The sequence below is a fragment of the Lethenteron reissneri genome, chromosome 13 (genome assembly GCF_015708825.2).
Source record: "Lethenteron reissneri isolate LAM-NWPU_2019-01 chromosome 13, ASM1570882v1, whole genome shotgun sequence".
Taxonomy (NCBI): domain Eukaryota; kingdom Metazoa; phylum Chordata; class Hyperoartia; order Petromyzontiformes; family Petromyzontidae; genus Lethenteron; species Lethenteron reissneri.
Window position 1 is genome coordinate 6,299,197 of NC_083791.1, and position 26,564 is coordinate 6,325,760.

Below are 26,564 nucleotides of genomic sequence, written 5' to 3' on the forward strand. Positions count from 1 at the left end.
GCGGTAGTGTAGCGGTTAGTGTGCTACGCTATGAACCCGGCGCCCCGAGTTCGATTCCAGCTTACGACCAATACCAGTGACGATTATCTAAACCAGTCCTCGGCTTCCCCTAGATCGACTCGGCCTCAAATAATTACCTGGTGCTGTGTATAAACATCGCCGCTGGGGAGACAAAGGCGGCCGGGCGTTGTGCTGGCCACCCACTCCCTCGTGTGCCGGCCTTCATAGGTGCTCGTTAACAGCACTTGCCCCAACAGTGTTAATGCTATACGGGGGATCTTTGACTTTGTTTATATAATGTTAAGAGACACCGTGTTTCTTCCCTATTGCAGACCTCTCCCATCCTTCCAATTATATCATTGACACCACCACCACTTTAACCCTGCTTAAAGTGGTGTTTCGAGCAGCATTGAGGGTTCTGGATTGAACTTCCGTGCCTATAATGCCTTCCCAACCTTGTGCTGTCGTCAGACAATATTCTCCCTTTTCCTCGCCTATACCTGCTGCATTATTTTTTGCAGGGCTTGAGAAACGAAGTGCATTGTGAATTATTATGAACCACGACTGGAATGGCATTGGAACTTTTGCAGTACGCTGAACTCCAGTGTAATTATCGCTGCTCATTCCCAAATAGTGCTGGTCCAGCGGAGTTGCAGTCATTCTTTGGATTGCCTATCCCAGTACCTGTGGGACACTTCCATTTTCTCTCGCAGGGCATTCAATTAAGTTGCCAAATGTAATTTCCTCCTCCACCGATTGGATCTCATCTCGGATGGCAAGCAGTGTTATGGGGATAGAGTGCCCACCAAGAAAACTGTTAGGTCACTGGGTGAGTGGCTTGTGATGTTTACAAGTGGCGCTTCCCTGTCAGATTTGTTTTTACCAATTCCCCAGGATAATCTTTAAAAGTTACGTAAAACATTGTTTACAAGAAATGTCTGATTTTTCACGTAACTTCCAAGTGTCCCTCTAAAATTTGTACGAAAAAAATCCAGATTCACTCTTGATCGAAATGGCAAAAACACATCGTCTTCGCGATTTTTCCTCCTTGTTAGTTAACATCGGCACATTTTCACCAAAAATAGGCCAAAACGTAAATTGCCAACGTGATTATCTTTTTATTTATTTGCAACAAGCAAAGCTATTAACGATTAAACTATCCCAACGATTACATCAATTTGCCAACTCCACAATCATCACCTGTGTCGTGCACATTTTACAACTGCCGAGTTTTGACGTGCGAGCACAGTCATTAACAAACTCCGAAAATCCGTCCTAAAGTTTTTGCAAATGCAGTCTCTTTGTGATTTTGAGAGCGGTGGGGGGGCACGTGAAAGAAGTGATGAATGTGCAAAGCGCGCACTCCCATTGAGCTTCGGTGGCCTTCAGTGTTTACTTGCCACGTGATCCTTGTTACCATAGGTACACGTACAGACTCCCCCAAGCCATGCCTTGTGTAAAGAGGAAACAGAAAACGCATTTTCACACCTCGTGAGTCTCTGAAGTGTTAACTATTCAAACTGACATGCTCCGCGGACTCGGCTGAGTTCCTGGACCTGTGTTCAACGTAAGTTGGATTGGTGATCGCGTTAATGTATTATAGTTACTTATTGGTTGAGCAATTCATCTTTTCGTTGTGCGTGTGTTAGACATAAAGAGAGCCCGATTTGTTTTAAAGGAGCAGTGTATGGTTTTTCAGTGTGGTTTAAATGTCTTATGCAGTGCATTATGTAGCAAATATTAATTGTACAACGTTTAATTGATTGTGTACATTTAAATTCTGTAATAGCTTGGGTATGATTGTGCAATTTTAATTGGTATTTTAAGCTAGCGTGAATCTCAAAATGTTTACGTGTATACTCACTACACTATATACTGTGTTTTTGAGTATACGGATGAGGGTCACTTTATGTCTTATTGAGACACTAAATGTAAGCTACGAGTGTTTTAAAATGTATAAATCCAGTGCATAGACATCACTGCATTAACATCACCGCATATAAATAGTGTACTTTTGTGTTCTCTGATGTATTTACTCAAATACAAAGTGCAGTACAATGTCGTTTAGAGTTTACTTTAAATAATCTGTATTTACATCCGAAGGCTAAGTAGGTCACGTAACAGCACGTGTGTAGTGATTGTGTATGCAGTGTACGTGTGTATGTGTGCGAAACGTGGACCCCCTGTGATGCAGTGGTTCTTAATTTGGAGTGCAAGTAGCCCTGGGTGTGCGAGGTGCCTTTTCTGGTGGTGCGAGACATGCCAGATTTTGTTTAGAAGCTAAAGCATCGAAACACAAATTAAGCACGGGCACGGAAGTACGACTACTTTGTTTCATCAAACACTGTGTGTTTATTAACATACAATTTTATGATTGAGAACGAAAGGGGTGCAAGGCTGCAGTAAAGGTTAAGAACCACTGCTCTAATGAAACATCTTCGCCGGTTCAGGCTTGCATGTCTACGATCCACGTTGGGTTTAGCCAGACTGGATTGTAAGCAGCTCTCAAATCCTTGAAGTATCTGGACACAGTGCCACCGGTGAGCTCCTTCAGCAGGCAAGGTTGCATTGGCTGGGTCGTGTAGCCCACATGTCCAGCCACTGCGTGGCCAAACAGCTTCTGTTTGGCCTGATAGAGGCGCGGCACAGGCTATAGAAGAAAAGGGCTGAGGTGGTCCTGGAGATGTGGAGCTGAGTGGATTTGCCAAAGACTGACGGAGGAGCGACGCTCACAACGAGTGGAGCACCGGGCGGCTAAAATGCTGCAAGTTTGCAAAGTCGGGGGCACAGCTGGCGCATCTGCCAGTCTTCTCAATGAGTCAACCCATGGCACCTGGATCTGTCCCGTGACCTGCCAGCAAGCCATCGACACTTCAAGTGGCCTCGAAGTGCACCTAGCCTGGCACAGGTGCCGTGGTGATGTTACCGCAACTTTTTGGCCGAATGGCGCCTGTTGTATGCGTTAGAGGGGCTTCACACAAAAAAAACCCATTACTATCATGGCCAACTGGGTTGGAACGAGTCATCGAGGTGGAAAGTAAAATCTGAACCTGTCTCGAGTCTCCCCGAGGTCAGCTCACCCTGATAGGACCCGAGCTTTGTGTGTGAATATCAGCACTGGGGAGCTGACCCCGTGTCGGTACTAGCCACGCCATTTCCTCACCTTTCAAGGTGACCTTAATAGGCGCTCGCTAACAGCACTTGCCCCTATTTTCTGTCAGGCTGAACGGTGGAATACAGTAATTGTGTATTTTGCATGTGCGTGTTTTCACTAGGAGCACAGCGACAGTGCGGGTGTGCACCCTCTGTTGCGTTCACGAGTTGAGCTCGCGAACGGGACGCTGAAACCCACTTGAGCATCCCAGACGGCCACCCAGGACGATCTTTTCAACAGTAAGCTGACCTGATCCCTGTCCCCTGGAGGGGCATCTCCATGGCAATCCGGAAAGCTGAAAGGGAGTGGCTGGTGCTACAGGAAAGGTAAATATCTGCTTCTAGATTTGAAGCTTTCGTGACTGCAATGATTCATATTCTTAGGTTTTTTCGGTAAAGTCACGTAGGTAAAAACATTAAAAAGTAAAATAAAATAAAAATCACGACGTTTCGGAGGCAACACAAGCTTCCGTCTTCAGGTGGTAACCGTCACAGCCACGACAGCTGTATCAAGTAAATGAGAGATTGCAGGAGCTACCACTCCGTTTATATAATGGTAGCTCCACCTTCTCCAACCATTATATATACGGAGTGGTAGCTCCTGCAATCTCTCATTTACTTGATACAGCTGTCGTGGCTGTGACGGTACCACCTGAAGACGGAAGCTTGTGTTGCCTCCGAAACGTCGTGATTTTTATTTTATTTTACTTTTTAATGTTTTTACCTACGTGATTTTACCGAAAAAACCTAAGAATATAAATATCTGCTTTGGAGAGGTTTTTTTTTTTCTCTCCATTAAAACGTGAAGCATACACAGAGAGCTCACACACACACACGCGGTGAACTTAATGCCCTGCTAACATTGTAGATGCACCCAAGCCGCTGGGATTTCTGAACTTTGCTTCCTCGGCGAGAAGCAATGGCCAGGTGGAATTGTGTAGTGAAGTGACTCCCAACATTTATGGATCGGCGGATCACACTGTCAAACCCCAAATAATAATTTGGTGTTTTATGAAAAATATCTGCATCAGTTCCGCAGACGACTTTCCACAACCTTGCGGACCCACCCCGTGGCCTGTAGACCACAGGTTGCGAACCACTCCTGAAGCGCATGTCGGCATGCGCTGTGTTAGTCCCGTGTCTTACATTGTATGTTGAATTTCTTTCGCACCGTACCTAGCCAACCACGCTAATCGGAGGTGAGGGGGAAGGACAACAAACTAAACACAAACAGCAGTTCTGAGGAAATGAGTTTTCAATCTGGATTTCAAGATGTACAGCTCCAGTGGCTTCCGAATATCTGAAGGAAGAGCGTTCCAGACGGTCGCAGAAGAGCAGCCGAAAGCGCGTGATGCAGTGACCGCCTTTGTCCGATGGCGAGCCAAAATTACTGCAGATCGCGTGATCCATTGTTGATGGATGATGCTACGTTGTTGACAGCTGGATTTAATGTGAAGATTTACACCATAAAATGATGGCCGACCTTTATATGCACCGGTTATTACTAAATCACATCTCTACAGTGCAGTATATGCTGAAATTAAGTGGAGTTCTTTAGGATGAATCGACATGCACATGGGCATTACAATTATCATTCTTAAGGAGTGTTATTGTGCTACGACAGCGAATCCCATTGATATTTAACAGCGCTGGGTTATAACAATTCGTTGTATGGTTTTAAATTGTGATATTATAAAGTAGCAGATTATATATCCACACCAGCGCCGATAAGCGTAATAATTGGCTTAAAGGTAACAATTTTTTCTTTCGTATTTCGACCTCGTTTGCATAACTTACACAACACGAGGTTTCAAAGGACACCTCATACATTGAAATTAGTGGATCGGTGTGTATGAGGAATGCTCCAGCCAAAGATGCAAAACAAAATAGTTACATACATACAAATTAGCCACTTATCCCATAGATGGGGCCATGCACGTGATGATTGTCAACGCTGCTGGTGCACATCTCACAGGAAGCTGACCTGTGTGGGGTGAGCAATTACCCTCGGATTTTAACATTTGCATTAACTTAAATAATGTCATAACTGGCCATGTGGCAGAGCGAACGGCTCGCGATCGGAAAGGCAGCCAGTTCAGCTCCTGGTCGGGGGTTGACTCAGCCCATCAGCCCTCTGGAATTCATAAAACGAGTACCAGTTTATGGGGAAGTGAACAGTGGTTGTGCTATGCATACCTCGGCTTGCCCTGCCACAGGGATGTGACATTTCCCCCCTCCCCCACCCCTCACTGGCTCAGGGCTGTAAACGGATGAACACCATCTCAACGCTCTAATGAGCAGAAAAAAATCACTTTGACATTGTTTTGTTTGTCAAACATTGCTCAAACGCACGGAAGCCGTTTGCGGTGCACAATTACACACTTTCTCGTTCAATTTCAACGAGGTTAATGACATTTGCACGAGTTGCATTATAACACCCGGATAGATGCAGCGCATTTTGCATTCGTATCTAAATTAACTTTTTTTATTAAAGAAGGAACAACAAAAAAAGTGGGTCAGTGGCTATCTGCCAGTAGAGTAATGCTGTTGCTGCTGATGGTTTGCCCTGGCTTGTGGCCGGGACCATATTCCGATGGCAACATTTTTGAAATATTTTTAATGCGATAGGCAAATGCCTCATTGCGGAGATATGTTATGGAGGCCGCACACTGCTCTTCGACTGCAATCTACCAACACCCGATAATTCTCAATCTCCCCATAAATTTACCCAATCAATAAGATCAATGTAACTTTGTGAGTGTTTGGTGGAAAGCAGGTTAAGCAAGATTGAATATTTCTAGATTTGAAGCTTTCGTGACTACAAGGATTCATACTCTTAGGTTTTTTCGGTAAGGTCAAGTAGGTAAAACATTAAAATTAATAAAATAAAAGTCACGTAGAAAAAATAAAAAAATACCAAAATAATAGAAAGATTGAATATAAAATGAAAGCAACCCTGTGCGGTGGTTGTAGTGGGAATTATAACCAAATTTTCATCAAGCCATAGTTATCTTCAGAAATATAATGATGATGATGATAATAATACAGTGTTATATTTACAGCAGCTATAATCAACACGACTGTTATCTTTCTTTGTCTCCACGCAAGCTTTCAAAAGTTGAGAGAACAGCTGGGCTACCCCCGCTCAGAATGGGATGCTCCGTTGCCTAGCAACTCCCTCAAGGGACCTCAAGGAAGCTCCGCCCCTCCATTGCCACGGTAACCACGCTCTCCTGCTCATTAGCATACATGGGACATGTGAAAGGCATAAGTGCCCCGAGTAACGTTTAATTCAATGGACGGAGCATAAACAAATAGCGAAATAAATGTGCACACATTAGCTATGCTCCGTCTGCTTCGCTTGCACCGCAGAATTTGGCTCGCGCTCAATTTGGCTTCTGTTCAGTGAAGTTCTGGTGTCAGCGGTGCACACTTGACAGCTTTGAAGTTCAACCTGCCGTAGCACACGCACTGTAATACCGCTTCCTCTGGGTTCACGGTTCATATTTTGTAGGCAAACCAGAGCACCCTGATGACGTGTTGTGACAGAAATTGTGAAGTATTTGTGTAACCCGCTTCATAGGACCGTCTGCCAGAGTAACTCGATGAATGTGTAATCGTGAAATGATAATAATTCTCTGCAGAGATTAGTTTTATCAGGTGGGGCATTCAATTCTCCCCTGGGCTGTGTTGAGCTATATAGAACTTTTTAACGGCCATAATTGGATTGAAGACGTAAGTGTCACAAGTCAGCTTAGAGCATAGGTTCTCCAAAGAAACTGAAGGAAGCTTCCAAATCTATAAACTGAAAGGTTGGGCATGCTCCTCGGCTTGCCCAATGCATTTAATTACTCGTCCAATGAACACACAGAGGTCACTTGTAAACATATGTTTAGCTTGATATTAGCCACGGTCCACTTAAAAAAGAAATCTGCTAATTGCATCTACAAACCGTTCCTTTGATGTCAAAAGATAATGGCCACATTGCAGAAATTACCCTTATATTTGTACCACATAGCTACTTGAGATGCACAAAAGAAACATAGGTGAGGAGAAAATGGAGATGGGATACTTGGATATACACGCAACATATGTAGATATAAAGACGACGTTTGATGAAGTACAAGAACTGTGGAAACAGAGCAAGGCGTGCAACACTTAGCGATTACTTAGACATTGTTGAACACTTAATTTCCATTGTTAGAGGAATTGTTTGTAAGCGGTCTTTGGCATGGTTGACGTGAAGCTAAGAATAAAAGAGTCCACTTTGGGCAGAGACGGCTCGTGAAACATTTCATCAGCGTGAGCGTCGTGAAAGTGGTCTCATTTGCCAGGCAGTTTTCAGGACGCCCGGGGCATGGACCTCCCAAGGGGTGATCATCGCAGGACCCCTTTGTTTGAGCACCATCCCAGGTCAGTGGGGGACTTCCCGTGGCTTCGCCTGTAGAGAAACACTGATCCGCAAGGGCTCACGCAGGAGCGGGGCTGTCATCGTGTGCAGGTGCTGCAAATGCACCGAGCCCGCCGGAATGGACTGGCCCAGGTACCAGGCTTCGAATGTAGCCCAGGATACAGGGCTTTTATTCGGAGCTCGAGGAACTGGGCTACCAATATATCCCAGAATACAGGGCCACGTTTGTAGCCCCGGATAAAGGGCTTTATTTCATAGCCTCCAGATTCAGGTCTACGGAAATGGGGGAAATGTTATGCCCTGAAATCATTGGCCATTCTGTGCCACTGGTCTCGTGGCTAAAGAGATGTCTTCTTTGTAGCCGCTATTTACTCTCACATAATTGCACAGTGTTATTGGTTAGTATAATAGTGAGATGTACATGCAATCTTTTTTTTATTCTGTAAGCCAGAGATGACATGAGTCGTGATGGCAGGACTGGATTGTTAAAGCCATTGCTTCGAGACTTATTTGAATTGTGTAAAATATGATCAAATGCAACTATCAGTGTTGCACAGTGATAATGCACTGCTGATAGTGTTACTCTCCAGTGAATGGCGTTTAACCTTTCATTCAATGCTGCTTATTAAATTCTCACTGTGCATTTAACCAGCGCCGATGTGTTAACATTATCTTTGACATCGAGGCTGCCCCTAGCTAGTGCATTCCGTGTTTCGTCAAATAAAAACTTGAGAATGTATTTAAGCTTCCGCCTGAATGCGGCCGGTGTAGATGTAAAGCCTGGAATTGTGTGCACGTGCGAAACCTGTTGCCCCGTGCTGTTTTAATGCGCGGTAATTAAATCGGTGCGTTTCAGGAACGGTGCTTTGAAAGCTGACGTGGAGCAGCAACATGACCGTCGGACTCTGCGCCTGCCCAAACTGCCTGCTCACGTAAACATTACCGCTGCGTTACGAACTCTGGAGCGTTAAGCATCATCGCGTTGCTGGGTGCTCGTGTGGCCAGCAAGCTGGCACAGTGGTAGAGTGAGTGGCTCGGATGGTTGACAGTTCAAATCCTGGATGGGGAGGTGGTGGGGATTGGCTCAGCCCATAATCCTTCTGGGGTTGATAAAATAGGTACATTTCGATTTAAAGCTTTCGTGACTGCAGGGATTCATCTTCTTGGTTCTTTCGGTAAAGTCACGTACTTCCCTTCTACGTGACTTTACCGAAAGAACCAAGAAGAAAAATAGGTACAGTTTTGTGGGGAGGTCAACGGTGGTTGCCCTATGGTGAAACTCACCCCCGCTATCAAGAGGTGGCATTTCACCCATTTGCACGGGGCCGTAAATAGGTGATCGCAGATTTGATCAGAAAATCACTTTGTATTTTTTTGACCAGTTCTAGCGCTGGGGATTCTGACAAGGCAACACTTTGCCGTGTCGCCTCCCATGTGACGCCTCCACTCAAACGTGCTCAGGAAAATCACCAGAGATAGCACCACCCCTGCATGCAGTGATGCCCCCTTGTGTATACATTTTTCTTTTTTGTCATAATCGAATGCGATGTACATTGTGGCCAGTCATTTCTGTGAGACGAATAAACGAATAGAGTTTGAGATTTCGATTTAAAGCTTTCGTGACTGCAGGGATTCATCTTCTTTGTTCTTTCGGTAAAGTCACGTAGAATGGAAATAATAAAATTATAAAAATAAAACATAATAAAATAATTCTCACGACGTTTCGGCCACAACGCAAGCAGCCGTCCTCAGGTGGAGAACAGTCTCATTCAGACTCTGTCTTCTCGACAGACCTGTTCTCCACCTGAGGACGGCTGCTTGCGTTGTGGCCGAAACGTCGTGAGAATTATTTGATTATGTTTTATTTTTATTATTTTATTATTTCCATTCTACGTGACTTTACCGAAAGAACCAAGAAGAAGAGTTTGAGATCTTTGGTGATTCCTGGGACTACCTTGGCCTAACAAGTTAATTGAATACATTTGAAAAAAAACATTAACTTGATTCATAGTGATAGATGCATATACAAGGGGAAGATAACGAAAAATTATTCCCCATATAGCCATACAGACTCTTCTAGCCAGTGCTGTTCACGAGTACCTATGGAGGCTGGGACGGCACGGATGCTGTGGCCAGAACCACGCCTGTCCACCTTTGTCTTCCCAGTGCTGATGTTTACACACCGCACCGAGTACTAACTTAAGGCTGAGCCGATCTAGGGAAAGCCCGTCACGGGTTCAGATAATCGCCACTCATGTTTGCCATGGCCGGGAAATTCAATCAGGTCACCGGGTTCGTAGCGCAATGCACTCACCACTTCACTACCGCTCCCCACACACAACACCCACACACTCACTTAAAAGCCTATTGGTCGTGCGGTAGGCATCTATCACATCTACAAGAGGAATGCGCCCCTCTGTGGCAATTTAAATACCACATGGAGGCTGTCGATTCATAATGTTGACAACATCTATACACACACCCTGACCGCACGCTTGTCATCTCGCATAACTCACGCAGACGGGTCGCAATCACATCTCAGTCCAAGATACCACACACCAGAGGTCGCAACCGGGTACCCGATACCCGTACCCTACCCGATACCCGTACCATACCCGATACCCGGCTACCCGTACCCGGCCAGGTGCGGGTATAGGTACCCATTTGCGACCCTGGCCGGGTACGGGTACGGGTAGGCCGTGAGTCACTGGTGAGTAACCGTTTGTCACTCATTTCGGGTAGGGCACGGGTACGGGTAGGGAACGGGTACCCGTACCCGGCCGGGTACGGGTACCCATTTGCGACCCTGGTGCGGCCGGGTACGGGTAAGGAATCAAAACCCGTTTGCGACCTCTGCCACACACACACACGCTGGAGATGTGTACAGAGTGAATACACAATCACCTCCCCCACCCTGTCTCACCCGCATGTTCTAGTCCGCACTCCCACTGCTGCGTACTTTGGACAGCGAGCACCGCTCGTTGTTGCAAAGCTTCGTGGAAGATTTTATCAACGGCTTCCTTACCGACGAGCTTATCCCAGACACTCTCATTGAGGTGGTGGCGGGCGACTTCACGGAGGTAAATCGCTTATTCATCCCGCCTGAATATAACTACGAATGCCCAGCTGTCATACATTATCGATGAAATGTCATAGAGAATATATTTGACCGATTGTTACGTTGGCTCTCACACCACATAGGAGTGTGAATAATGTAAGGCATCGATCAGCGTGCCTTTGTGTAATACTGGTTCCCCAGTGGACACGTGGATGAAAACTGACTGCTCTGGAAGTAATTGTGTGTGGTGCAAGAGGCCTTGGAATGGTCAGCCTATGCTTTACCAGGTTGTACATTCTTAATAAAAAATAAAAGTTAAATGTTTGAGTGTGCTGATATAATGCAATCATAATACATTGTATTGTGGCACAGTGCCTTGACTAGGGTAATACCTACAATTGCTATGCATTATTTTTTTAAGTGCCATCTAATTTCCTTCAGTAGCCAAAGGGTCATCTTGTCCTTAATATATGCTGTGGCCCATGCTGTGTTGTGGCTGCAGGAGTGTCGAAGGTGATAATCACCCAACCTCTATTATAACCGTGTGGCTCAATTGGCCCTAATGATAAGCCACAGTGGAATTGTACCACTTTCTCTCACGTTGCTCTTCAAACTAGCAATGCAGTGCTCTGTAACATTAGGCTTCGTTAAATAGTCCAGCTTTACACATGTCGTCAATTTCTGTTCAATTTCTTCGGGTTTCATTTGATTTTTTTTTATCAATGTTAATTGAGCTGCATGCATTGCGCAACACACATGTTGGTTAAATTGATTGATATTAATGAGTGGGAATATTATCTGGAGCCGAGTATCAGTGGTCTTTCTTTTCCGGTGCCACTGGTAAATGTGAGAATACTGTTACAGTATCTCCATATATTCCACTGAATACAGATGCCAGATATTTTATCGAGCTTTTTACAACCGATTTTTTTTACTCATTGTAAATTATCATAATAGGAACCATTCTAATAGTAGAATTGAAATTGTTTAAGAGGTAGAGTGACTAGGTGTATGGTAACTGCACTGTACAGACTTAAATGAACGAATGGATATGGAGTAAATGAATTGAATGCAATACAATAGTTAAAGTTCAATCAATATTTATTTCCATAAAGCACAATTTTCTAAACGATGAATCTGTTTATGAACAAATAATACAATCAAAATATAACCTAACAAATATTAAACAAATATTAAACAAAGCATAGCCAGCAAGAATTAACACTCCAAGAAAAAGCTAGATTAAAATAGGTGACTATCGAGTGCAGTTTAAAACGCTCCGAGGAGAGGCCCTCTTAAATATAACGAGTCAGAGACTTTCATAGAGTATGGACCACAAATGCATAAGGTGGGATCTATGCTTAAGAGCAGAAACAGGTTCGTGTTTAGTGTACTTTGTCAGTAAAAATACCGTAGGTGCAACACAATCGTCAGAGTTCCAACGACATAAAGAGGTCTGTCTTGCCTTTATGATCGTACACTAAAGGATTTATAATTCAAACATCCTACCGTTGCTGTGCTCTAGCCAAGGTCTCTGGCCGTGTTGAACTGATATTGTTCTACAATGAGCTTGAACCTGAAAAGGAACAATTTAGAAAATCTAAAAAAATATTTGCAGATGTTAAGTACAATGCTACATTCAACGTTTTAGAATTATGTTATTATTCTATGTCAATGGTTCCAATGATGCACTTTCTTTTCTTTTCATTGTGTAGCTACGAGCTAATAATGTAAAAAACTTGACTTTCGCTGTAACCTTGTTTTGCTTCGATACCATTCTAAAGTACAGGTAATACGTGTGAATAGTTTTCACCAGTCTTGTATTAATATTTTTTAAAAACTAATTTAAATGTCATATTTTTTGTACTGTTCAATATTCGAATATGCAGTCATGTGAAAATCCTTATCCTCATTTATTGTAACGTTCTGACCAGCCCCTACTGTACATGTGAAAATGAGCTTCATAGTTCATCGGATTGCTCCAGTATAAATACATATTCTGATTCTGTATTCATGTATACTATGAGATCCCAACTGTGCTCAGTTAATTGACACTGTCACAATCAGAATGTGTATTTATTCTGGAGGAAATCCGATGAGCTATAAAGCTCTTTTTCACAGAGATCCAGTATATATCATACTAGGTACAGGACAATGCAGCGCTTGTGATACTTTCTTTTTTTCCTCTCTCCAAGAATCGGTCCGTGCACAAGGCCGTACGAAAACGCGACCATCTATCAGAGACCAACTCGTATGTTTTGGCTCAAGAGGCTAACTCAGCTCTCACACAAATTAATTCGAATTCTGCTTCTCTGCTTGAGCATCATCGCACACAAATATAACTGTCAACTGCATTCGTTACATTTTTCCACACTACAACAATACAATTCTCAAGATAAATATTGTACTGTATACTCTTTGGTTCTTTCGGTAAAGTCACGTAGGTGTAAAATAAAACATCGTAATTTAATTTATTTTAATCTTGATTTTAAGCTTTCGTGACTGCAGGAATCTATACTCTTTGGTTCTTTCGGTAAAGTCACGTAGGTATAAAATTCAATTAATCACGACGTTTCAGGCGCAACACAAGCGTCCGTCATCAGGTGGGAAAGCCCGTGATTTATTTTAAGTTTCTTTATTTTCTTTTATTTTATACTTACGTGACTTTACCGAAAGAACCAAAGAGTATGGATCCCTGCAGTCACAAAAACTTGAAATCTAGATTGTACTGTATGGCAATTTTTTCACAATATATTCATGTTTTTTTAAATGCTTTATAAAGTAGAATTAAATTTGTCTAAAATCACATTCTTAAATGTTTTTATTTGAAGGTTTAGAAATGAGTTTACCCAAAGCTGGAAGAAACAAGCAAGTATTCTGCCTGATGATATCACAGCTGAGGTGGCCATCCGACATAAGAGAGAAAGTCAGCTGACCTGGCCCCTTGGCCCTGATAAGTTGTCCATACCAGCCGTGAGAGCAGTGGTAAGTTCATTTTTTTCTCTACGTACAATGTTTTTGGCAAATAGAGTACAGTACATCTTCTTGGTTCTTTCGGTAAAGTCGCGTAGAATGGAAACGTCGTGAGAATTATATTTTATTTTATTATTTTTATTGTTTCCATTCTACGTGACTTTACCGAAAGAACCAAGAAGATGAATCCCTGCAGTCACGAAAGCTTTAAATCGAAAGAGTACAGTACATTGAATTTCGGGAGGAAAATTGTGATTTGTTAAGATCCGATGACTGGAAACATTTACTTAAAACAACGTGGAAGGTGTGACATTATTCGAAAATGTCCATTAGTTATGGCTTTCTTTGATCTATGTCTCTACCTAAGCAGAGCAACCCCTGGAAAGAGGCCTACTTATCACAGATCTGCCACGAGATTATCGCCGAAGTGGTTCGAGAAGAGGGAACAAAGGTGGCGAATTTCGTCCTTCAAAAGAGAGGCTCCTGGCAATGGCACACGGATTCCCACCAGCAGGTTAGTAGTTTCACCCACCCTACACGTAGGCATAAATTTCGATTTAAAGCTTTCGTGACTGCATGGATTCATCTTCTTGGTTCTTTCGGTAAAGTCACGTAGAAGGGAATAAAATAATAAAAATAAAACATAATAAAATAATTCTCACGACGTTTCGGCTACAACGCAAGCAGCCATCTTCAGGTGAAGAATGAGACACTGCCAAGCTAGGAGCTTATATATAAGCTGGGTTGGAAGTGGAGGTCGAAGAAGAGCGTCTTGCTTGGCAGTGTCTCATTCTTCACCTGAAGACGGCTGCTTGTGTTGTAGCCGAAACGTCGTGAGAATTATTTTATTTTGTTTTATTTTTATTATTTTATTACTTCCCTTCTACGTGACTTTACCGAAAGAACCAAGAAGATACACGTATGCATGTTTAATTTATTTCGCACAGTACGTAGCCAACCATCCTAATCGGAGGTGTGGGTAATTTGGTCGTGGGAATAAATAGTGCGTTTATATAAATACATGAAAAGTGGACTCTCAAATTACTCTACCATCGGCATGGCTAATGTCATACACACGTGATGATTACAGTGTATATTTAATTTTAAAGACCCTTTTGAATATAACTTCCAAGTATTTGCGGTGTATTTAGGATAACATATACACGAATATAAACACCTGGAGAGATTCTTCTTGCGAGCAGATTTCCCCTTCATTTACTTTCCTGCCTGCTGGTATAGTTCCAAGCAAAATGTGCAAACCAGTGGGTTCCCAACATCGGTTACAGAGCAGATCTCTGCTTTCATTCGTCAATGTCAGTGAATATATACCCTTGGACGTATTTATTATCGGGATACAGTGCCCCAAGATACTCAATGGACCTCATTACCTGCTATAAAGAACAACCCTGAAGCATTACCATGTGTAAAGGGGGGCATGCACAACACATTCTGGGCAGGAGCAAGGCAGGGTCAATGTTGAACTTGACAAAAATGTTTGACACTAAACGGGCAATGAGGAATTACAAATGCTTTTGTATATTATGCATTCTGCTCGAACTCGCCCCATATGTGTATAATTCTACAAATTGTGCACATTTTTGGATCCAGTCCTATTCCATATGTAGAGGTGATACGCGCTGGGATTACAGATCGTATGCCAGCGCGTAATGATTGGCTGTGTAGGTGGTGACATGCGCTGACGGTGGAGGATCAGGGGTCAGCGCGGGGTCGTGGGTTACGGGGTACTGATTGGCTGTGGACGGGTGACGTGCTGAGAGGGAGTGATCGGGTGGCAGCGCGGTGTGATTGGTGGAGGAGTGTTAACACGCGCTGGGGAAAACGGATCGTAGAGAGAGTGCGTCGTGATTGGTTCATTAAGGAGCGATGCTCACGTTGAAGTACGCATCAGCTCCGCCTCTCGTGAGCAGGGGCTATAAAAGGGGATGCACACAGGCGTGAGGGCAAGGTGTAACCAGCGAAGAATGAAGACGGGGATGAAGACCTAGGGCCCTGCGGTACCTAGTCCCGCTGTCCTAACGGGACCGGGACTCTGTGTAACCCAGAGGCGAGTGTAGTGTGTGTAGCCATAGGCGTAAGGTCTACACGAGCCGAATGCAGTGTATTGTGTAGCCAGGGACATAGGGTCTACACGAGTCGAGTGTATTGTGTAGCCAGGGACATAGGGTCTACACGAGTCGAGTGTATTGTGTAGCCAGGGACATAGGGTCTACACGAGTCGAGTGTATTGTGTAGCCAGGGACATAGGGTCTACACGAGTCGAGTGTATTGTGTAGCCAGAGGCGTAGGGTCTACACGAGTGAAGGGTATCGTGTGTAGCCAGAGGCCTAGAGTTTACACGAGAGTAGTGGAGTGTGAAGTCGGAAGAAAGGAGACTACACGTTGTATTTTGATACGTAAAGATTTAATAAAAGTGTGTTCCCGTCAAGAAGTTCCTGCCGTCAATTCCCATACTTCAACTGGCGTCAGAAGTGAAACGGTCTTCCAAGCATGGATACAAGGAGGAACCGTCGGACCCACGGGATTGACCACGGGGACAACCTCGACGACGCGGGTCAACTGGCATCGGGGGGTGAGGAAGAGGAGTTGCCCACGGGGCAGGATCCGCCGACGGCGCCGGACGAGCCACGGGGGACTGACGCCGTGCTTCGCGAAGCGCACTCCCGTCTGGCGGAGCTGCTGCTCGCCGCCGCGTCCATCTTGGCGGAGATCAGCTCGTCGGGAGGAGCGGGAACGGCGGCCGACGTTCTGCAGGGTCGCCCTGCAGATTCCCGCCAAAACGATTTGGCGATGGCCGCCATTTCATCTGCACCGACTTTTGGCGGGAACGGCCATCACCACGTGGCAGCGGTTCTCCATGCGCGCCCGCTGACGTCACCAACGCGCGCGGCGGACCGCCATCACACACCCGCCGATGGGGCCGCCATCTTACACACCGGCGGGGCGGCAGAGAGGAAGCACGAGGAGGAGGACGACTTCATTTTTCAGCAGCGCCTTCCCACGTTGTCAGCCTTCAAGGCGGAAGGCGGGGATTGGAGCCAATTTCAGCGCAGATTTTTGGCGCATCAGGAGATGTCCGCCTGGTCCGACGCTACGGCACTGCGGGCACTGCCTGCCATGCTGGATGACAACGCGCTCGCGGCCTTCACGTCCGCACGCAGGTCGGACCGCTCCACGCTCAAAGATGCGCTGGCTCTCATGGCCAAGGTCTATGGTCCTCCCTCCGCGTGCCGCCATCATTTTTATGCAAGACAAAAGGCGGACACGGAGACCGTGCTCGCCTACCGCACGGCGTTGCTTGCTCTTGCCGACGCCGCGTTCCCTCGTATGGACGAGGAGGGCCAAGATGCCATGGTTTTGGAGCAGCTGCTCAAGTTGGCGCAGGACCGGGGGGTCCCCATCAACACGGCCGATGAGACCGATATTTCATCCTTACGGGTCGCCACAAGCATACAAGCGCATGAGGTCCTTCAACGTAAACAGGGAGTCGTCTGCAACGCTGCCGTGGCCTCAACTCCGGGCCCAGTTGTCACCGTGCCCCAAGTCGTCAGGAGGCGTTCATCGCGGGACGACCGGGGGACTGGAGATCGGGGGGTCGTTCGCCTCTGCGAGCGGCCCGCAAGCTGGAGCAACCGAGATCTCCGACGACTGTCATCACCTGCTATAACTGCGGCCTCCGGGGCCACGTGGCCTCCGGTTGCCGCGCCCCACGTCAGCGCGCCATGGGACCTCGGCTGGACGACGACCAAGGCCCCAAGTCGTCCCTGCAAACCCCGGCAAGTCGCGGCACCTCACATGCTCGGCCCGCATACTCGGCACATATGGGTCGTCGCGTTGCGGCGGGGGAGAGCCGAGTAGAGTTCGGGGATTCGGTTCAGAGAGGGCGATTCGGCCGGGACCGGGGAGACATTAAATGGTCGGAGTTGGGGCACAGAATAGTGGCTGCCTCAGCGGGTTCATCCGTAGTTACCGGATCTATTGATGGGGTCGAGGTCAGGGTGTTAGTGGACACGGGGGCATCGGCGACTATTATATCGGATCTCATTTATAATATTCTCCCTGTACAATGTCGTCCGCTTCTTCCGGTGGATGTGCCATTTTACGCCGCTAACGGGGGATCGTTGGGCATTATCGGTCAGATTAGGGCATCCATTTGCATTGGTGATATCAAATTGTCGGGACCCGTTTTTGTTTCGTCCTCCCTGGCGGTCCCTTGTCTATTGGGCACTGATTTTTTGGCAAAAATGCCCATCAAAATTCTCATTGATCAGCGTTGCATTGAACTACCATCGGGTCGCCGTATTTCATTTTTGACGAGCCCTAATGAAATTCGGACGGCGTGCGCTACCATACAGGCGTTAGCGACACAGACCGTGCACGTGCCCCCGGGTTCACAAATGTTAATTCCCCTCCGGTTGCGGAAGCCATGGGTGAAGGAGGCCTCGGAACAGGGCATGATTTTGGGTCCTTCTAATAGGGCTGTTGGAGGTCTCGATTTGTCGGTGGCTCACACTTTGGTGGGGGCTGACAGGGATCCGTTTGTGATGGTTTTAAACGCTGGGGCGCGGCCGGCCGTCATTCAGCAGGGCACCGTGCTAGCTCACGCGGCGCGGGTCCCTGCGGAGGAGAGGCTGGTTGCGCAGGCGGATCCGAGTCCCACGAAAAACGTTACATTGAAGGAGGACCTCGATTGGGTTGATTCGCTGTGCGCGGACTCTGACGATTTATCAGCGGTACAGTTGGGTGCGCTGCGCGGGTTGCTCATTGAATTTTCGGATGTCTTCAGTAAACATAAGTATGACATTGGGTGCACGGACCTGCTACGCCACCACATTGAAACGGGCGATGCGGCACCGGTCAGGCAAAATCCCTTCCGACTGAGTCCTGCTGAGAAGGAACATGTTCAGTCGGCAGTTAACGATATGCTAGAAGCCGACATTATTTCGCCTTCCTCCAGTCCTTGGGGAGCGCCTATTGTGCTCGTTAAAAAGCAGGACGGGTCCCTGCGATTTTGCGTCGATTTCCGTCGCCTGAATAAGATCTCTGTGGCCGACGCGTATCCGCTCCCCAGGATGGACGAGTCTCTCGACGCATTGTCTGGTGCGCGATACTTTTCGACTCTTGATTTATTATCCGGATTCTGGCAGTTGCCACTCGACGAAGAGTCTAAGCATTTCGGACTCCAGGGGGCCTGTTTCAGTTTAACCGGTTACCCATGGGACTTCACTCCTCTCCGGCGACGTTTCAGCGTCTTATGGAATTGGTTTTGTCGGGCTTGCAGTGGGATACGTGCCTCATTTACCTTGACGATGTCATTGTTTTCGGTAAAATGTTTGAAGAACACCTCCAGCGATTGAGGGGGGTGTTCTTGCGAATGCGATCGGCTAAATTAAAGTTTAAACCGGCCAAATGCCACCTTTTTCGTAAATCCGTGAGGTACTTGGGTCACATTGTCGACTCTTCGGGGATTTCTACCGATCCTGCGAAGACGGACTGTGTCAGTTCGTGGCCAACGCCCACGTCAGTGTCAGACGTACGCAGTTTCATCGGTTTTGCTTCGTATTATCGCCGATTCGTTGAGCACTTTGCCACCATTGCAAAACCCTTGCACGCTCTAACGGCGAAAGGAGTGAAGTTCCGATGGGGACCGGAGGAGGAGGCTGCATTCTGCTCCCTCCGGGACGCCTTGGTTAGGGCCCCACCCTTGCGCTATCCGGACTTCGCGAGTCCCTTCTTGCTAGACACGGACGCTAGCAACACGGGCATTGGGGGAGTGCTGTCCCAAGTCGTTGGAGGGGTCGAACGAGTGGTCGCCTATGGTAGCAGGGTGTTGTCGCCGGCAGAGCAGCGCTACTGCGTCACCCGTCGCGAACTGCTTGCCATTGTTTTTTCTGTACAACAATTCAGGCCATATCTCTATGGTCGTCATTTCACGGTCCGGACGGACCACGCGGCGCTCCAGTATTCATTGCGGGTCGCCCAGCCCTCGGGCCAATTGTCGCGGTGGTTGGAAGTCCTCCAGGACTATCAGTTCACGACTACGTACCGTAAAGGCTTGCGACACACAAATGCCGATGCCCTGTCGCGGTTGTTGCTTTGTCACAAATGTGCGTGCTTATCGGGATCGGCGCGCTGTAAACCGCCGGTTACGGAAGGTAGGGAGGCGTTGGTTGCGGCCGCGAGCACACCAATTGGGGATAATCCCGCTACCCCTGGGGGTCAGGACTCGCTGCTCTCAATGTCATTGATTGAGTGGGGCCGTCTCCAAATGGCGGACAGCTCCCTGCTGGCATTGCGCCGCAAGACGGGGGGTTCCGAAGGTAACCACGACCGAACTGGCTCCTACGAGCTTAAGCAAGGCCTATTGATGAGATGGGACAGTTTGTCCCGGCGGCATGCGATTGTGGTGCCTGCTGCTGTGAGGGGGAAGGTTGTCTTGGCCGCACACGAACGCCTCTTGCATTTGGGAGTTAACAAAACGCTTGCCCTGCTTCAGCGTGACTATTATTGGCCGGGAATGGGGGGTGACGTGGTGAACATTCTGAAGGGTTGTGTTGAGTGCGCCAGACGGAAACCACCGCCTGTGCCAGCTAATCCACCGCTGCAATCCATCCAGGTCTCGCGCACTAACGAGCTCGTTGCACTCGACATTCTGGGGCCTTTTCCGGTCACGCCTAGGGGTAATAAGTACCTGTTGGTGGGGGTCGAATATTTTACCCGGTGGCCTATGGCGTGGCCACTCGCCAACCAGTCGGCGGCGGCTGTGACGGACGCCTTTGTCCAGGGCTACGTCCTGGACAAGGGGGCTCCCGAACGCTTGCTGACTGACCAAGGGAAGAATTTTTCGAGTAAATTACTGCAAGAGGTGTGCGACCTGTTGGGTACCAAGAAGGTGCGTACCTCCCCGTACCACCCGCAGACGGACGGGATGGTGGAGAGGCTTAACAGGACATTGACTTCTATGTTGTGCCAGCAGGTGTGTGAGGCGCATGTTGATTGGGACCTGCAGGTCCCTGGGGTCCTCGCCGCGTATAGAATGGCCCCCCATGCAGCTACGGGATTTTCCCCGTTTTATCTGATGTACGGTCGGGAAGCCGACCCGCCCATGGAAACGCAGCTGGGTCTGTCCGCACCACGAGCAAATTCGAAATTGGCAGAGCATATTAAATTTAATATTCATAAGCTGACAGAGGCAAGGGAGGCCGCACGGCTTAATTCACGGGCTCGCCAAATTGCAAACGAGCGGTTGCGGGCACGGAAGGTGTCCGTGCACAATTGGGAACCAGGTGACAGGGCCTGGCTGCATTGCCCGCAGGCACCTTTGGCTACGTCGCCTAAATTGTTGAAGCCGTGGCGGGGACCCGTGGAGGTCGTGCGGGTTGCACGCCCCCAGTGCGTTCAGATAAAATGGGGAAAACGCCGTTGGTACGTCCACCCCTCCCGACTGAAACCGTTCTCGCCTCCGTATGGCCTCCCCTTGTGTCATGAGGGCCGAGCATGTGACGTGACCAGCGACCCTGAGGGGGAATTGTCTTTGCCTGCTCCTCACATGTCTCCGCCTGATCCGCTCCCAGGTGTCTCGGAACTGACAGCTGCCGACCACCGGCGGCAGGATCTTGAGCAGCCGGAGCCACCGGACGGTCGCCAACGTCCCGTCCCATACGACGGACCGGCCAGACGGACTCGCGCTAGGTCGCGCTACTTTGTGTGACCTGCCACGTGAGGAGTCGAGGCAGCCGGAGCGCCTCGGCACTGCGTTTAGTCACAGAGACACTTGGCGCGTTCGTTTTCCGGTGTTCGCTTTTATTGTGTTCGTTTTCCGGTGTTCGCTTTTATTGTGTTGTTCGTCGGGCTGTATATTGCTTCATATTTAAGTGTTGTGTTGTGTTGTTGTTGTTGCGTTACGGGGCACACTGAGAGGTGGAGTTTCTTTGTTACTGCATTGACGTTAGGTTGTGTTGTTGGTTAACAGCCGGGCCGGCTGCAAGCTATGTGGGAGGGGGTGATGTAGAGGTGATACGCGCTGGAATTACAGATCGTATGCCAGCGCGTAATGATTGGCTGTGTAGGTGGTGACGTGCGCTGACGGTGGAGGATCAGGGGTCAGCGCGGGGTCGTGGGTTACGGGGTACTGATTGGCTGTGGACGGGTGACGTGCTGAGAGGGAGTGATCGGGTGGCAGCGCGGTGTGATTGGTGGAGGAGTGTTAACACGCGCTGGGGAAAACGGATCGTAGAGAGAGTGCGTCGTGATTGGTTCATTAAGGAGCGATGATCACGTTGAAGTACGCATCAGCTCCGCCTCTCGTGAGCAGGGGCTATAAAAGGGGATGCACACAGGCGTGAGGGCAAGGTGTAACCAGCGAAGAATGAAGACGGGGATGAAGACCTAGGGCCCTGCGGTACCTAGTCCCGCTGTCCTAACGGGACCGGGACTCTGTGTAACCCAGAGGCGAGTGTAGTGTGTGTAGCCATAGGCGTAAGGTCTACACGAGCCGAATGCAGTGTATTGTGTAGCCAGGGACATAGGGTCTACACGAGTCGAGTGTATTGTGTAGCCAGGGACATAGGGTCTACACGAGTCGAGTGTATTGTGTAGCCAGGGACATAGGGTCTACACGAGTCGAGTGTATTGTGTAGCCAGGGACATAGGGTCTACACGAGTCAAGTGTATTGTGTAGCCAGAGGCGTAGGGTCTACACGAGTGAAGGGTATCGTGTGTAGCCAGAGGCCTAGAGTTTACACGAGAGTAGTGGAGTGTGAAGTCGGAAGAAAGGAGACTACACGTTGTATTTTGATACGTAAAGATTTAATAAAAGTGTGTTCCCGTCAAGAAGTTCCTGCCGTCAATTCCCATACTTCACATACAATTTGTATCTAAAATGTTGCTTCCAAGTTAAAAGGAGACCACAGCAGATCGCCCAGTCTGAGAAGTCACCACATAATAATTGACATCTATTTGCAAGGCGCCTTCAACTAATGTATCAAGGCGCCTTGTAAGATTAAGGAAAGGCCAAGAGAGTAGAGCTAAATAGAACATACTTAAATGTGTTTTTAGACGCGACTTAAAATATTCCACATTGTAGGTCAAACCATGTGGGACACCCTCATTATCAGAGCCGCAAATGACGGTTCTTAAATTTGTACCAATATTTCAGGACTTGATTTTGAGAATTTAGAAAGGGGGCTGAACCTTCAGCAGGCAGAGGGTTCAGCTCCCTTCCACCCCATTCCCTGCGATGCTTTGGGGCTGATATCGACCACGCACTTTAGCAACCACGAGGCACAGCAGTAAGTACGTTATTTGGGGCCGTCCAAAAATGACGTCACGCGATTTTGGACGATTTTTGACGCCCTCGCCCCCCTTCGTCACACGGCGTCACAAGAAGTCAGACCCCCCCTCAAATATGACGTCACAAAGCTATGCCACCCCCACAAAAAAAAACATGCTTCAAATCGCTTTAAACTATTGTCATTGTAGTGCGTATTTAATGTGGCGCTGCACTCTGATGTTGTAGGAGAAACATTTATAAAAAAAAGTATATTATATTAAGTCGAACGTGTTGTCTATTTATTTCAAGTTGCGCATTTTGATGTGACGTCACATTTCTCAACCCCCCCCCCCCCTCGTCACACATCGTCACAAATGTCTGACCCCCCCCACCCCACCAGGTGCGTGACGTCATGGATGGACGGCCCCTTTTTCAGCAAGGAGAGGCTCAATCTCGACCCACGGGGTGTTGATGCCTGCGTCGTTTTTCTTTCTTTCAAGGTGGCTGATGTTGCAGGTGGGAGGCTCCTCGATGGCTTTGTCTTGCAGCAGCTGCTCGTGATCCTGGGCCATGACGGCGGAGCCGTGCTGCGGCGCGAAATGCAAGAAAAGCTTCTGCATGGTATGACGAGATTGGGGGTGACCAAGGTGTAACGGCCCATAACATAGTTTGCGTCTAAATACTTTAAAACAAAACATGATTCAACATTTCACTCTTGGACACAACCAGTATTCCATCTTCTCTTCCGTCAGTCGTCACATGGCAGCCGACGATGAGGTCTGAACTTTGTCAAATCCTTCCTTTCTCTGATCATGGAAATCTCTTCCTCAATACCTATATATTTATTTTACTTTTAAGTCTCTCCTTTGCATCAGTCCACCTCTTGCATGGTCGGCCTCCTCTTCTTGCTACTTCCACATGGCTGTGCAAGGCCATCGATGGTAACGTATTTCTATATCTTGCACCAAACACCTGCTGGCCTAGATTTTATACTTGTAATCTTCTTAGATACTCCCTGGATTCCTCTCATCCAGTTTTTTTTTCTGGCTACCAGCTTATAAAAGTTTAAGCAAGTGATATGTTATAATACCCACTGTAGTACTTAATGTAGGAGAAAAGTTTGCTTTAGACTAGGCGATGAGTGATAATTCTTTCGCGAAATCCAGATTTACACTCAAAATGTTTAAATACAATAATTGAATTTTTATTATCTAGCAGTAAAAAAATATTCTATAATATTACATTATTTGATTTGTGAAGCTTGAGCGTGAAGCTCAAACAGGAGCTAAGAGAATGCTGTATTGCAGTTGCACAGGACATCTTTGGTATAATTAATCATCGTTAAACAATTGAAAGAGTATATACTGTATGTAATGTCTTCTGTATGCTTTGTCGGTAATGTAGGGGTGCTCATGAGCCTTTTGTTACGGAGGTTTCTTGACATCACTCAGCATGAGAATGTAACTTTGAAAAATTACAAGCTAAAACATCTCCACGTGAAGCTGTTTAATGATGTGGTGAGTTAAACTAACAAATATTATTTCATACAAACAAGTTAAGTCTCGCACAGGGTAATGACATTTCCTATACTCTTTGGTTCTTTCGGTAAAGTCACGTAGGTATAAAATTAAAAATTTGTGTGAGTGGGGGGGAATTGAGAATATTACAATATATAAACTAAAGAAAATAGCAAAGACGATGCTTGACCGGTGCATCATATTTCTAAATGCCCCATTCTGCTCATCATATGGTTTTCTAAATGTGGGTGTTTTTAAATGTGTAATTCTACTGCATAAAACTACCGTATACTATTGGCTTTGCCTCATCGTACAATGTGTGGGTAGTTTACACTGGCCCAGAAACACCTATTGTTCACAAACTTCACAAGTCAAAAACGAAGCCAACCTACCTCGATTTCACAGAACACTGTCAGTTAATGGAGATGTAGATTCAATTGTTCAATCCACTGCTGGAAGAAGGCCTCCCCATACCATGCTGGTCATGAGGATTGTGTGACCATACTTCACCATACTCGTCAGTAGTAGTTGGTGAAGGGCCAGTTCAGATATTACTGGCCACTGATGTTAGCCATGGTCAGGAATGGAACTCAAGATCACCGAGTTTGTAGCGCAGTGCGCAAACTGCTGTACCTCAGCCCAACAAAGTGCTGAGGACCAACACGCTCAGGCATATTTTATTTACGCAGGTTTTCCAGTAAGGTATTGCAGCTGCAACAATGTGGTTGTATAACCAGCATAATAATTTCCATTGTATAGCTATGCAACCAATGTAGGAGAGCCGACGTTCTTTAAGGTGCCTTAATAATTTTGTATGTTTTGTGTGGGTGTGTGTGGCCAAGGCCTGCGACGTGATTCTTGATGAACTGAGCCACCAAGTGGAAGAGGATATGGAGGAGCTGCATCAGAGAGAGTGCCATGCAGGGAGAGGGTACGCTGGTCTATGAGGAGGTGCACGCTGGGTCAACGTACTTGCACCTGACATTCTGCCTTCTTGGTTTCTGTCCGCCAACACGTGAAACCAATTACTGTATAGCCAATATAATGGAACCCTTTGATATGCTGTTTCGTGAATTATGGGTGCCTTTGTTATAAAATAACCCATATTATTCAGAGTTAATCATCCTCTTGAATCTTATAAAATTCAGCATTTTTATGAATAAACGAGCTCTAAATGACATTTTTACTATTGTCTCTCCTCCACATTAAACATAAATTGTTGCTTCCTCTCTTGATTGTGCACAGTAATGTCAGAAACTTGCAGGTGAACGATGTGATTTATGTAAGCTGAACATCATTTACCTTTGACCAAATTAGACTGACTGTAGCCAATATTATCACAGATTAGAAACAATGGATTATTGAATCTGTCTGTGCGGAGCTCTTGAGTATCGTTCCCTTGTGCTGATTGTCTTCCCTGGGTCCTCATTTACTCAACATCCAAATGCAGGATTCTTTGGGTCTTTCGCTATAGTCACGTAGATAGGCTCAAAGAAAATAACAAAAATAACAAAAAACTATGACGTTTCGATCGCAACACAAGCGCTCGTCATCAGGATGCGATCGAAACGTCGTAGATTTAGTTATTTTATTTGAACCTATCTACGTGACTTTACCGACCCAAAGAATATGAATTCCTGCAGTCACGAAAGCTTTACGTTAAGATCGCAATGCAGGATTCTACCGAAAAGAGCCTTGAGATTCATTAAATCTTTCCTGGATATATGAAGAGAATGATTATTTAAACCTGATGGTCATGAAATGTATAAACATTACGTTCTTCCAGGCTTAAACATACCCGCCGTCATGTGAATCATGGCCACTTTTCATAACGGTGCAGTATATATTGTATTTAACGTGAACTGTTAATGTTACCTACTGTATACATGATCAAGTGTGAATACAGTAATCTGTATCGTATAATTAAATGGGCAAAAAATAAAACAGCGACTTGTATTGTATATATATGGCATACATGTTTTATTCAGCAGCATTTGTAATTCTTGAAATTGCCAATTTCATTACTATACTAACAAATCTTGGACCCTATTTTCCACATGGTATGACGTTTTTCTCTGTAAATTCAAATAAAATGTTGGAGGTGCATCTTAGCGTTGTGTGTGTGATCAGATTTGTATAACTTCAAAATCAAAATATTTATTC

General features: G+C 46.5%; 1 protein-coding gene across 6 annotated transcripts; it reads left to right on the forward strand.

Moving 5' to 3' along the window:
• Positions 1–473: 473 nt before the first annotated feature.
• Positions 474–26,507, forward strand: LOC133342048 (uncharacterized). 6 transcript variants are annotated; one of them, XM_061550943.1, is made up of 12 exons: positions 475–1,567; positions 3,276–3,480; positions 6,262–6,372; positions 7,492–7,566; positions 8,421–8,496; positions 10,501–10,644; positions 12,818–12,873; positions 13,454–13,607; positions 13,963–14,109; positions 23,385–23,505; positions 24,289–24,401; positions 25,244–26,507. In XM_061550943.1, the coding sequence occupies exons 2-12, from the start codon at positions 3,434–3,436 to the stop codon at positions 25,346–25,348; spliced, it is 1,149 nt and encodes a 382-aa protein (XP_061406927.1). In that variant the 5' UTR covers positions 475–1,567; positions 3,276–3,433; the 3' UTR covers positions 25,349–26,507. The 6 variants fall into 6 exon arrangements, with proteins under 6 accessions (XP_061406930.1, XP_061406927.1, XP_061406929.1 ...); XM_061550944.1 differs by having other exon boundaries at positions 500–1,567; positions 13,966–14,109; XM_061550946.1 differs by lacking the exon at positions 13,963–14,109 and having other exon boundaries at positions 474–1,567.
• The last annotated feature ends 57 nt before the right edge of the window (positions 26,508–26,564 follow it).